Source organism: Chenopodium quinoa, unplaced genomic scaffold, assembly GCF_001683475.1.
Source record: "Chenopodium quinoa cultivar QQ74 unplaced genomic scaffold, ASM168347v1, whole genome shotgun sequence".
In the NCBI taxonomy this organism is placed as follows: domain Eukaryota; kingdom Viridiplantae; phylum Streptophyta; class Magnoliopsida; order Caryophyllales; family Amaranthaceae; genus Chenopodium; species Chenopodium quinoa.
The window spans coordinates 1718654-1732539 of record NW_018743518.1 but is presented as its reverse complement, the minus strand read 5'-3'; the positions used below and the strand labels follow the sequence as shown (position 1 = coordinate 1732539).

The 13886-nt window shown below is 37.3% G+C and overlaps 1 protein-coding gene and 1 pseudogene across 1 annotated transcript; one reads left to right on the top strand and one right to left on the bottom strand.

Moving 5' to 3' along the window:
• Nucleotides 1–1516: 1516 nt before the first annotated feature.
• Nucleotides 1517–7837, top strand: LOC110740108 (annotated as a pseudogene).
• Nucleotides 7838–7921: 84 nt separating this feature from the next.
• On the bottom strand, nt 7922–13744 carry LOC110740107 (uncharacterized protein ycf39-like). The gene is made up of 8 exons (XM_021920607.1): nt 13443–13744; nt 12210–12445; nt 11836–11934; nt 10580–10774; nt 10021–10113; nt 9824–9919; nt 8630–8770; nt 7922–8288 (listed from the first exon to the last, which is right to left on the bottom strand). Exons 1-8 carry the CDS (start codon nt 13585–13587, stop codon nt 8112–8114), a joined length of 1182 nt encoding a protein of 393 aa, XP_021776299.1. The 5' UTR covers nt 13588–13744; the 3' UTR covers nt 7922–8111.
• Nucleotides 13745–13886: the final 142 nt, after the last annotated feature.

Genomic DNA, 13886 nt, shown 5'->3' with positions numbered 1-13886 from the left:
GAGGTGTTTACGAAGGAAGTGGTTCGCCTTCATGGAATTCCAAAATCCATCATCTCCGATCGAGATAGGATTTTCCTGAGTAGGTTTTGGAGGGAATTATTTCGTTTGCAGGGCACCAGTCTTAAGCATAGTACGTCCTACCACCCTCAGACGGACGGACAGACGGAAGTAGTGAACAAAGGCCTAGAGGCGTTTCTTCGGTGTTTCACCGCCGGCCAGCCACGAAATTGGGCGTCGTGGCTACATTGGGCGGAGTACGCCTATAATACTTCGCCACATTCATCCACCAAATTGACACCCTTCCAGGTGGTCTATGGGCGTGCTCCGCCACGGCTATGGAAGGTGGGAACGGGTCAAACTCCAGTCAACTCGGTGGAGGTTCAGTTGCAAGAAAGGGATTTTATGCTAGATGAATTGAAAGTTAATCTCGTCCGAGCTCAACAAATTATGAAGGGGTATGCGGATAAGAAGCGGCGGGATGGGCAATTCGAGGTGGGTGATATGGTGTTCCTCAAGCTCCAACCATACCGCCAGAAATCACTAGCAATCCGGCCAAATGAGAAATTGGCGGCTCGATACTACGGACCATTCGCAGTCATGGAGAGGGTGGGCAAGGTGGCTTACCGCCTAGACCTACCTACCACTTCACGCATCCATCCGGTCTTCCACATCTCCCAACTCAAGAAAGCGGTGGGAGCAATTCCAGTCAATCCAACCATTCCGAGTCAATTGACGCAGGACATGGAGATGGTGGTGGAGCCTGAGGCAGTTATGGATTCCAGGAGGGTACCGTTGGGTCGAAGTGTCCGTATAGAGGTTCTAATCAAGTGGCACGGCCTGCCAGAATTCGAGGCAACTTGGGAAGATAGCAAGATGATACTGGATCGGTTTCCGGCGTTCCACCTTGAGGACAAGGTGAATCTCGAGGGGGCGGGTATTGTTATGGATCCAAGTACGGGTCAACGGATTCAAGTGTACACTCGGCGTCCAAGGCAACAAACCATGGACCAGCAACAAAGCAGAGGGCAGCAGCAACCTTTAGCAGTAGTGCAGGCAGCAACATCACAAGATATTAAGCAACAACATTCAAGGAACAGAGCTACTTTTTTGGAAGAACCCATTTTGAGCAAGACAACAAAGGAAGCAGTTATTTCACTAATTTGGAAAGAAGACCTTGGGCTCTCCTTTTATTACTTTTGTTTTATTTCTTTTGGGAAGGTATGAGAAATTGAAGGGTAGTACTTAATCTTAAGCTAGGGGGGCAAGGGAGGATATCCAGAAAATTATAAGGAAACACAGAGAGTGGTGGCCTAAAGCTACTCAGAGACTCATGGCCTCAAGTCATGTTTTGTAATCTATCCTCAGTACCATTCGCACTGATTAATCAAGCCCGGTTCAGCACAACTTTACAACATAATCAATCTCAATTACTTAGCTAATTAGCTGAAGTTTTCTTCATTACATTGTCATTGATACCTACAGGGGAAGAAGGCAACGTAGAAGTCGCTGAGCTTGGTCAGTAGAGTCAGTCCCTGCCAGTAATGTTGTTTGTCGGGAATTTAGCAATCCTACTCCTTTTCAGGTAGTATAGTGTCTACTTTTCTACAAAGTGCCTTTTAAGTTCTTTCTACACATTGTGCATTTTTCTTCTTTTTCCTTAGCATAGCTTGATGGTTCCATTGGATAATACATTTTTTTCTTTTCTTGTCTTTTTAAAGACTAATATAAAGATTCATATAATGGTAGGAAAAAAAAAAAAGCTATCCTGTTGGAAAGATAGTTATTGAAGCTATTATGAAGCACGTTGTAGTCATACTTTTCAGTTAGCATTTATTGTTTAATGTTACTACTCCCTCCGTTTTTAAATACTTGCTTCACTTTCCATTTTCGGCCGTTTTTAAATACTTGCTCCATTTCCTTATTTGAAAGGTTTTTACAATATTTAATTCATTTCTCTCAACTAGTGGACCTAACATAAATCATATTTTATTAATTTCATATTCTCTCTCCTCTAATTCTCTTTCAACTACTTTTGCCTTTTGCTTTTTACAAATTTTTATTCCTCCACCTACCTCTATATTTTATTACTTTCTCCAATTTCTCCTAAAACTCTGCGCATGGAGAAATGGGGCAAGTATTTAAAAACGGAGAGAGTATCTACTAACTTGTGATTGTAAGATCAAGACCACTATCTCTACAAAGTGTATGTAAGTATAGAAAGCAGTATTCTTTTAGTCAAGAATTTTGATTTTCCTATTTTGAGCTGTTATAATTTGTATAGTCAAGACTCAAGAGCAAGTCTAGATGAAATTCTATCAGGTAGTTGGAAGAAATGATTATTGATTTGGACATACTTCTGTGAATGATATACAGAGGCTATTTTTAAATCTGTTAAAAACAAAGGTAGAAGTACTATAGAATGGATAAAAGCCAATTGTTGTTTGTCAGGAACAAAAGTATTTTCTAAGAAGAGTCGATCTTGTGAGAGAGAAATGTAGGTCTTAATAATCTTTGTTACAATGATCCTCTATATAAAAGCTTATATATGCTTGTTCTTGTGTTCGTAGGAGTCGTGAATTTCTCTGGCAAGAAGGCCATACAGCTTTTGCAACACAGGAACAGGCAGATGCTGAGGTATGACCACATGATAGTGTACTTTGCTAACTATTAGCAAGTTTAACTAAATACTTTATTGTTCTGCCTTACTGAGTTACTGGCATTGGCGAATGATGTATAAGATTAATAAGAATCAAGACCTGAATTGCAATTTACTGCCTTGAGTAGATTAATAATTTAATACGCCCAGCAGCCCTCCCCTCCCCACCCCTTAGAATTCTGACTTAGGTCATATGCTCCAATTCTCAATACATTTGCATGCCAATTCACTGTAGTATGTGATCCAATTCATCTAGATTTGCTTGCTGAAAAACTTGGGGCTTTTGTCATTTTGGTTTTATTATCTAGTCGGCTATAAGTTATCTTCTCTGGTGAGCTTTGTCATGGGGATAATGGATATGGCAAAAAATCAAGAGGAACAAATAATCTAGATCATAAAGGCATTATACTAAAAAGAATGAAAATGTAGTTTTGGGGCTATTGGTTATCGGAGTGATGTGATTCCATCAATACCCGTTAGTTATGCTGGCTACCTGTGCTCAGGCATGTTGTACCGTTGCAGGAGGGAGAGGTGGAGAGACAGGGAGTTGGATTAGTTTGAGTTGGGGAGGAAAAAGTAACTTTATAAAAAAGTACTATTTGTTCAAAAATTATTTATATATATACGAAGTATTTTTTTAATATTTTTTTTAAAAGTAATCTTATCTACTTTTACAGACTTAGCTATCAATTTTCACCTATTTTCTAGACAAAAATCCTTACTCAATTTCTCTCACCTACAGGGCCTGGGGTGCCGTATCATCTGACACCATATTGCAATCCTTACCATATCGACCAGAACCCCCAAATGTATGATAATCTCCCAACAAGCGTATTGCAATCTTGTGCTCATTACACATAACAAAGCGTACTACGTGATAATAGATTAGTAGGTAACCTGGTCCCAACTAAAATCTGTTGTGCTGTTCTTTGAACTACTTTTTTCGAGAGTTTGTCACATCCTGTGAAAGCTGATAGAGGCTGGTATTTTCTCTGTATACAAATTCTGTTGGATGTTGAAGGGTAACCGGTAACATGAAAGTCCTTTAGTACATTTCTTTTTTCTTTTCAAATCACATGGTTTTAAAGTAGTCTTGATCATCCAATAGTGGCCAAAATAAAAACTTGATGTTACCGCATATTTTGATTGCTGCTTTAGGTTCTTGATATATTGGAACTCTACCGGCGAATATATGAAGAATTTTTGGCTGTTCCAGTGGTCAAGGGCAAGAAAAGTGAAATGGAGAAGTTTGCAGGTGGATATTACACAACAAGTGTTGAAGTAAGTGAGAGTTGAAGCTGCTTTTTATTTGAGTTTTTCTTTGTTGATTATTGGAATCATGATGAGTGTTGTATTATGTAATTTGGGACGTATTTTTGTCTTGTTGCATTAAAAGTCCTAAATTGTATATCGTTTTCCTATTCCAGGCATTTATTCCAAACACTGGACGTGGTGTTTAAGGTGCAAACTCACATTGTTTGGGTCAAAATTTTGCAAAGATGTTTGAAATCACTTATGAGAATGAGAAAGGAGAGAAGGCAATGGTGTGGCAGAACTCATGGGCGTACAGTACCAGAACGGTTTGCTTTCCACCATTTGCTATTTTTGTTAAAGTTGTTTGATTGGAGCTTTTGTGCAACTTCCTCATCTGCAGCATCTTGGTTCAATTCATGGACCTATTCTGTTGGAACACTGTAGACTGTTTCCAAGAGATAGGAGGGTCTGAGAGCTAGTCAGCTAATGTATACTCATTTGATCATTGAGGATCTTATCGTACATCCTCAATGTGGAACAATACCAATGAGGGTTTTTAAGGAGGCAAGAGAGGGTGAAATTGTTACTATATAGGATGGGTTGATCATGCCACTTGTTTGTTGAATATGACCCCTTTAATTGACGAAAGGCCTTTTAAAATCTTAATTTATATTCCTTTTATTTGCAGATAGGGGTTATGGTGATGACACACGGTGATGGCAAAGGCTTAGTTTTGCCACCTAAAGTAGCAGCTGTCCAAGTCATTGTGGTGCCTGTTTCTTTCAAAGACGCCGGTACACAAGGAATTTTCGATGCTTTTGCTTCTACTGTCAAAACTTTGAGTGAAGCAGGCATTCGGGCTGAGCGTGATCTTTAGGGATAACTATTCTCCAGGTTGGAAGTACTCACACTGGGAAATGAAAGGTGTTCCATTGAGGCTTGAGATTGGACCAAAGGATTTGGCCAATAGTCAGGTAAATCTGATGCATGTCTCTTTCAAGTTCTTATATTTATGTTTTTCTTATCTAAAAATTGCTATTTTTGGCTTATCTGATCAATGGTTTATGTGATGGTATGGAGCATTTCCGAGAGTGTTTTTAAATTATGTGTTTCATTACCATATCTGCTGAGTCCCTCTGCCCCTTTGTTGCTGGAATATTTTTGCAATACATTACAGATATTTGGTCACTGATGTACTGGAATAGCTTCATAACTGAACAAGAATCTTTCAAGTTCCCTTGGGGTGGAATTGAATAAACTGTAATTTGATTTTAAAGTTTTAGTAACAGCTTGTGGTGGCTGGTGCAGTAATGTAATGGACTGTTTGTTACAGAAAGTTATGAATTTGTGTGTTTTTTAGAAGCACATTGCATTGATATATTGCGTAGAAATTTGATTTTGTGGTCATTGTTCTGATATGGTTGTGAGGCATTTTGAATGGTAAATGGTCCCCATTGGACTAACTTCAGCATGGTTGTATAGTTGCTGTGGCAAAATGTTTGTTTGAGGGGCAATGAGCCAATGAATACTACACTGCTATCATCACTGAATTCAAATCGTTCAAAGTTCAGGCACTAGTCCCTTTGGCCTTTTTAACTCATGTCTTGGTGGCAAAGGAGTGCCTTGTTAAAATGTGTGCTTAATTATTTTATTTTTTTATTTTCATTTTTATTTTTGTAAAAATATTGACAGCTTGATTTCCCAGGATAACTTTAGTAGTGTTGCATCACTTGTGGTTCTAATACAGCTATGGCCACACCAGTTTTATTGTCAGTTTCATAATTCTAGAAGCTAACAAATTTATCAACTTTTAGGCTCGTGCTGTTTGACGTGACAATTCGGCCAAGAAGGATTTACCAATGACAAATTTGGTCGATCAGGTGAGAGAATTATTGGACACAATTCAACAAAACTTGTTTGATGTTGCAAAGGAGAAGAGAGATGCCTGTGTTAAATAAGTTAGGACGTGGGAAGAGTTTGTTGAAGCATTGGCACAAAAGAAACTTATATTAGCTCCTTGGTGTGATGAAGAGGTAACATGGATTTTACTTAATATTTGAGTTCATATTTTCTGAAAGTTCTTCACTTTATCTTCATTCTTCTGATCTTTTTTGTTAGTATAATAGATGTTACTTTCTCATGATAGGAACAATCATCTTGATCATGTTCTTTGCATGGACTATTTGATAGTTTGATGTAATCTAATTGAATCCAACTTAAGTAAAATCTAATACATGCTGTTTCATTAGAAGAAAGCCGTGACTCTTCTCACTGCAATCACATGCATGCAACCTACATGAGTGGAGGCTTTAGCTGTTAATTTTTGTATCGACTTTTTTCAAGTAATTTTTTAAAATTTTTGTGTTGACTAGGGTGTTAGTATCGGTATAGTTTGTAGTATTGAACAATTTGCATGGTGATGCACAACTTGTGGAGGTATTGAAAATATGCAACAACACCCCCCCCCCCCACCAAATGTGTTTTTGGAAGTGCTGTAACTTGGATTGTTTTTTTCGTCTCTTCAGGAAGTTGAGAAAGATGTCAAAGCGCGGACAAAAGGAGAGATAGGGGCCGTAAAGACTTTGTGCTCACCATTTGATCAGCCAGCACTGGAAGAAGGTACAAGCTCTTTTCTTGTCATTTCTTTAGACAACTTTATGCATGATTCTACCCGTTTGATCTCAGAACTGATCAATTTTTTTTCTACATTGGTGCTCATTTAATTATATATTGTTCTTTTGCTGCCTTAATAAAGTAAGAGTGATTTATTCCATTTGTCAGGTACCCTTTACTTCGCTTCTGGAAAGCCATCTAAGAAGTGGTCGTATTGGGGCTGGAGTTACTAAATTATGAACATACTGAAGGGTGGATTGAAGATATACACTTGAACGTCTCTTTTTTTTTTTTTTTTTTTTTTTTTTTTTTGTGTACATGCTCTCCCAGTGTTTCAAAGTCTACTAGACTGACTAATCCAAATTCGAGTTAGGATAAGTCCCAAGTGTTGCTACATTTGCAGGGCTTACAATTGCGACCTTTGATTAGGTTAAAACAATTGTTACCAGCTGATCCAAGCATTCTTAGAAAGATGTCCATCCTTCTTATCAACACACATTAACCTGTACATATTTGTAGTTTAAATTCATCTTTCCATTCATTTACTCCCAGATATGGTTGCTATAATACTTAATGTTGGGTATAACTTTTGTGGCCCAAATCTTTGAAAGGCCCAACTAATTAACTCTCAAGATCTAGAATAATCTACTAAATCAAGAAATGGATGGAGAATTGTGGAAGGCTCTAGAAATATTAAATGACTATGAAAAATCTAGACTTCCACCAAAAATATCTACCTATGTGGAAGGTTTCACACAAATCTTCCACCTCCATATTCCATCTATAAATATAAGTGTTGTCATCCACTAGAAGCAAGCAATTAAGAAAAAATCCACACATACAAAAAGTCCCTAATCCTCCATCACACTAAAATTATTTCATCTCATAAGTTTACTTAAAACTTCCTCCTTGTACTTTTTATCCACTATCCTTTTAATACTCTTTTGTGAGTACTTATTATTGTGAGAGTTATTTTGTAATCTTACAACTTTTAGGGTCTTTTCACTTTTGTACTCTCATATATTTTAATATAGTGGAATTATTTTAAAGTGCTCGTTAGGTGTTATTTTCTTGCCATTTATACTTTATCAATTTCTCGATCAATCACGCTTTCGCAAGCGTCCTTAACCTTTCACTTAATTCATTACTTCATTGTCAATTTTTCATTTTATGAAAACCATTAAATTTGATTTTAGTTGAACATAATATGAGCGTCCTTACCCTTTAACCCTTTCTGGCAAACAACTTCAGAATCATGAAATTTTTCCTATGGAGTATTGGTCAAAGGCATTTTGTTATTTTAGAAACATGTTCAGATTATAGTACTATTATATGACCTGTTTCTAATAGGCTACAAGAAACATGTACAGATTATCAGTATAAAAGAAGGCAACAATATTGGTTTTAGAGAAGCTTATCCTATATATTGTAATTACAATTAGAGCTGTTTGTATTGGTACAAAATGTATGAAAAATGAAGTGAAAAATTCAAAGAATTTAGATTCCATTAAAAATGAGACATCTCTGCTGTACAACAAAAGAAGTGAAAGCCGAGTCCGTGTGATTGATGTGAATGCAAGACCTTGCTTCAGAAAAAGATATCAGATTGCTTCGATTGTGCTTTAAGGTCTTTCAATTTCTTCAAAATGTTGGTGAAATAATCTTGCAAGTATTTTTCCAAAGTAACGATGTCTTTTGGATCCACACCAAGAAGTTGATAGGTCTCTGCCATTGGAGCTGAGAACACCATGTCGCTCGAGAGTACCTAACAGTTTCCAAGTAGGTGGTTAATTGCCTCAGTACTGATTTCAAGTAACAGCAAACTATAAATGCAAAGCAAAATTATAATAGCTGATCTTATCAGTTATCTCCATTAATTTATGTATTTTTATTCCCCATTTGGTGACTATTTCAGTTTGTGGAGTTTATTATTAAATCCTTTTATCAGATAAAAGGATTAAAGAAATAAGAACGAAAATGAAAGACAAATTGAATCTTCTACAAGTTCCCATGCATTTGATTCCACCAGAATAAGTGAGAGAGCAACTGAGCAAGATAGGGCCATGTTGCCATCCTTACTGACAAACAATAATAAAATTACCCTACCTCTGAAAAGGCCAATCTATCGGCAACGTCACTAGTCCACTGAAAGAATCGAGTCAGCTGGCGAGTTGTTTTTAAGACGGAAACAGGGACTGTCGTCACATTGGCATCTTGTCCTGCTAGCCTCTCGCATAGCGTTATCACCTAGTAACAGCAAGACCTTTTTCAGTAAATATTATCCCACATACAAATTTAAAAAGGAAACTCATTCATTTCATTGAGGATTTGAGTCCAACCGATTTATTCAGTAACAATAAGACCATGCTTGGATTGGGGGTAATATATATATATATATATATATATATATATATATATATATATGTGTGTGTGTGTGTGTGTGTGTGTGTGTGTATGTATATATATATATTTTGGTGCAAATGAGGGCCAAGCTCGTTTATTAGAAAAATAAAAACGATTACCTGACAAACCGTGGCAAAGCCACACCTATGGTATCCTCCCAAAGAAGACTTTTTATTTCGATCGGAGGATCATCGAAATAAACTACCCTTTCTTCAAGAGGAACACCCATATTAGCTAACTTATCGGCTACTTTATTCCCTTCCCTAAAACAATGAACAATTTTAACATTACTACCTAAAGACTTGATAAGGTTGCTACAATATTATTGGGGGTAATATATTAAGGGGTAATAAAAGTCAAACTTGAAAAAAACATAAGTAATTAGAGGTATTGTTGTAGGATACATGGTGTTTACAAATGAAAGTAGGTAGTTTTACCATGAGGAAAAGAGAGAGATGGAGGAATTATTACCCTCACAATGAAGGTAATAGTTAGCCACCCTCTCCCTAGTGTAACTATTACCCCCAAAATGAGGGTATTAGTTTCTCTTTCTTCACCTCATACCACACCATCACTACATAATATTCCTTACAATCACACCATCACTATCTCCTCCTTCCCAATTTTCACTTTCATTTTGCTTAGTTTGACTTTTATTACCCTAGTAATACATCTCCCTCAATCCAAGCATGCCCTAAAGAGTTTTTTATTATGCAATTTTCTTTGGGGTGATATTATATAACAAAAGCGAAATTAGAAAAGAGAATGAGAAGAAAAGGAAGGCATTGCTACCGCAAGCAAGGATGAGAGTACATTAAAGAATCACCAACTAGGACCATAGATGAAGAAACTCAACAGACAACTAATGTCCTCAAACCAAAGACATAATTTAAGTACCTCTTGTGTTGTCCATGCACGAGGTCCAGCAAACGTGAGAAGCTTTCCTTTAAGATTCTCATTGCGCAAGGCAATGAATGTTAATCGAGCTATATCCTGGAAAATTAGGTTAATTTAGTTAAAAAGATCAAAAGAATCTTGTCTAGTAGACTACAAGAGATGTGGGAATCAAGTAATCGACTCCTGTGTAAAAAGACCTGAGTGTCCATATAAGCTATCCTTGTCGGGGCATCAGTTCCCCAGACAGACTTCTCTTCCAATATTGGCACAGCGTACTGCCCAATAAGGCCCTGAAAATTGGAAGCAACAGTGGAAAATTTAATACCGATGGCTGCAAAAGTCAACTTGGTATGGGCACTTGCACTTCCAAAGCCAGGTTTAAAAAGATATAGAGGTACACATTTTTACAGTATTGTTACCAAAAATAACTCATTTTCAGAATACCACAAGTAAAAATAATATTCGATCAATATTTCAAATTTCGTAATAGTAAGGGGGAGAGATAACAGTCCCAAAAATGTCATTAGGGCTACTTTCTACCAAAAATGTCATTAGGGCTACTTTCTACCAATTACTTTTCTATGTCCAAGTTTTAGATAAAGATAATATCATAATAATTGGTGTGTCAAAGGTACAGAGACCAAACTAGATTCTATGTAAACAATTACTAGAAAATTAAAGCCATCCAGTTGATTTATAATCTTGCAATATGAAAATTAAATCATCCTCTTAAGCTTTAATCTTTCTTGACTTTACCTGCATGAACCCGCATAATCTTATTGTAATATGGTTCAATCCAGAATCTTGAAGAAATTTCTCAGTGCAATACTTGATCTCCATTAATGGTACTTCAGGATGCTTGTCACAGTTGTGAATAGAAAAGAACACATACTTTTGGATTCCCATTGCTTTTGCACATTGTATGAGAGCAACTTTGCCTTCCCAATCTACCTAAATTGACCAAGAAACTCAGTTAAGGTTGAAAGTCCATAAAGGTATTGACCAAGAAACTCAGTTAAGGTTGAAAGTCCATAAAGGTATTGACCAAGAAACTCAGTTAAGGTTGAAAGTCCATAAAGGTATGCAGGGGGGGATGATAGCTCATGAAGTGAAACATCAGACTCTACAGCTAATTACATGCTTCATATATTAGATGTCGATTTCTTAAACACAGCTAATTATCTGGCTGTTACTAGACACTACAGGATAGTATTGCTTTTAAAAGTGCCTAATATCCCTTTACTCAATATGCATGTAAAAAAATTTAAATCAACAAACTAGACCACTAAACAGAGAAAGGAAGGGAGTTGCGTCTGGTAGACCTGACAATCCTAACCCAGACCCGATGACCCGACCCATGACCCGAAATTGACCCAAAAACATTGACTCGAAAATGATCCGACCCATACTCGACCCGAAAATGGAGTTGACCCGACACCCGAATTGACTCGACCCGAAATAGACCCAAAGTGTTTGACTCGAACAGACCCGATACCCAAAATTGACCCAAACAGACCCGATACCCGAAATATCTTCAACTAAAATTACCTTATAATTAAATTTAAAATGTCTTGTACCAAAAGTAACTCAAAATTGTTCATCTTCAACCATAGCTAAGCTCATAAATTGAATTGATAGTTTTTATTATAACAATAACAAAATATATACTCCGTATAAAATTATTCATTTGAGCTTGATTCACAAATGAAACAACCCGAACATGACCCGACCCGAACTTGACCCGATACCTGACCCGAATCGACCCGACCCGACCCACAACCAACCCGAATAATAGCTGACCCGAAATGACACGACCCAAAAGTGACCCGACCCAGACCCGACCCGAATGACCCATTTGCCAGGTCTAGCGTCTGGCAAGAAAATCCTATTTCTGTCCAGATTTTGGGAAAAGTATTTTAATACGGGATGAGTAAATCAACAGTCAACTCCAAAGGCACCAAAACTCTTGTTTCATGAGCAAATAAACAATTGATAAACCTTTGGACACATACTGTTTTGATAGGCTCTTCAGGACGTCCAGTGGCACAATCGATAATCGTGTGAACCCCCACCAGTGTTGCTGGTATTGTCTCTGGTTTGCTCAGGTCTGCCTGTGCAAACATCAATCTGTTATCAGGGTACAAAGAATAGGAGCATAACTTCAAAATTAGATTGAGCTGACTATTCACATATTTTAATAAGAAAGAAACTCCAATATAAGTTCCAGCACACCTTTTTTTTTTTTTTTTGGGGGGGGGCGGGGGGGGGGGGGAAGGCTAGGGTCCTAGGGAGGACCTTTTCTTCCCTGGGAAAATCCAGAAAAGTGATTAGTGATCCCTTTCAAAAGGTAGGTAAGTAATTTATTCTATGAAATAGAGATTCTTACATTAACAACAATTGCACCCCAGTCACGAAGGAAATCAGCAGGAGCTGGTCGAGGCCTCACAAGACAGCGTACATCATAGCCTTCATCCAGTGCCCGTCTTACAACCTGCCTTCCAAGAGTCCCAGTAGCACCAACAACCAATATACTTGTCGGCCTGACAGGTGTACCAGGAGCATAATTAGTCGATGCAGCTGGCTGAGCGGTGCACTTTATTAAGGGCGGGGCATAAGATCTTCCTGAAATAAATGTCACTCGTATTGAGCCTGATATAAAGCACTCTCTTGCATTTTAAAGTTACAGTAAATCCTGACAATAGCGATTCTACTTTATCTTCTTCATCGCTATAAGCTAAAGACACAATCAATGTGAATAACATCATTATAACTGCTTTAATCCACATTCCGTCTCCCCAATCAACGACCTAGACTGAATTCTCCAGTGCACACTCTAAAATTACCAAGAGACTATAATAGTTAATGTCACTAGCCGTAGACACAGTCAACATAATGATCTATACTTAATTACTAATTTACATGAGTCAAATATATACAACCCACACGACACAACTTAAGCACGAAAGCCAAGAGTTATAAAGCCATAGTTAATAGGGCAATTCCGAGATTATTCTCAAGTCTCAACTCATAATCTGTACTAAAGTTCTATACTCCTTAGCTTATTTAACTAAGTTTTAGCAAATTATGTTAAGCAAAAAAATGAATTTAGTTAAAAGTTGAGCAAATAAATAAACTTAACAATCGAACTCCTTATCTTATTATTCATATACTACAGTATAATACTTGGTATATTGATAACTCAACACAAAGCCGTAAATTAAGATAATGGTAATGGTAATGAATTTATCTATAATCGTACTTCCTTAGCAAAACAGCCATTATAACACGAATCGAGTTAGAATACCATAACTATCTTTCTATCAATAATTCAATTAAATTCGTTTCCATCATGCCACGGACAATTACGGGGTTATCGTCAAAATTTAAATATACTAAATTAAGACAATGTCTTACTATTTTAATAGAAAATCTAGCCTATTGTTTCGTAATATAGGGACGGAGGGAGTAATTAATATAATTCTGAACCAAATGCTATCTAATCGATCTCCGACTACCACATTATGCTATTCATTTACAATTGAACGAAATTGAGATGAAACATTCAATTATTCAAACAAAAATAGCAAGGAAACTAAAAAAAACGGAGTAAAAGAAGTACCAGAAAGAGAGGAGAGAGAAAACGAGGGAGAAATTCGGAAGTTTTGAAAGCTAAGATTGGATTTCCAAGACAACAAATTGGGGCACCCTAAATGGTGGTGGAGCTCCGGTGGAGTGGCTACTTGTGCAGGAAGTCTTCCCGCCATTGTTGCTCTCTCTTCAATTCTTCAGTTTATCTGCAGAGTAGTTGTTCTCAACAGTTGGAATTTGGAGAAGAGAAGAGAAGAGAAGAAGAAACAAGTGGACGAAAAAGGGTCATCACATATACTGATCTTGGTCTTGCCACGTCCCTCTCTTTCTGTGTTCTTTATGGATTACGTTTTTTTTCTCTCTTGAAAAGTTGAAGGGTTACATAAAAGTGTCAATTTGGTCATTGCGTCCGCTTCAATTGGGTCTAGTCGAGTTTGGCTTTGGGTTTACATTATATCATCGTGTCTATTCAATC

Coding starts and splice junctions, on each gene's coding strand:
- LOC110740107 (XM_021920607.1), bottom strand. CDS start 13,587: ATGGCGGGAAGACTTCCTGCACAAGTAGCCACTCCACCGGAGCTCCAC. Junction 10,775..11,835: donor CTGAAGAGCCTATCAAAACA/GTATGTGTCCAA, acceptor TGGTCAATTTAG/GTAGATTGGGAAGGCAAAGT. Junction 10,114..10,579: donor GATTATGCGGGTTCATGCAG/GTAAAGTCAAGA, acceptor TCCAATTTTCAG/GGCCTTATTGGGCAGTACGC.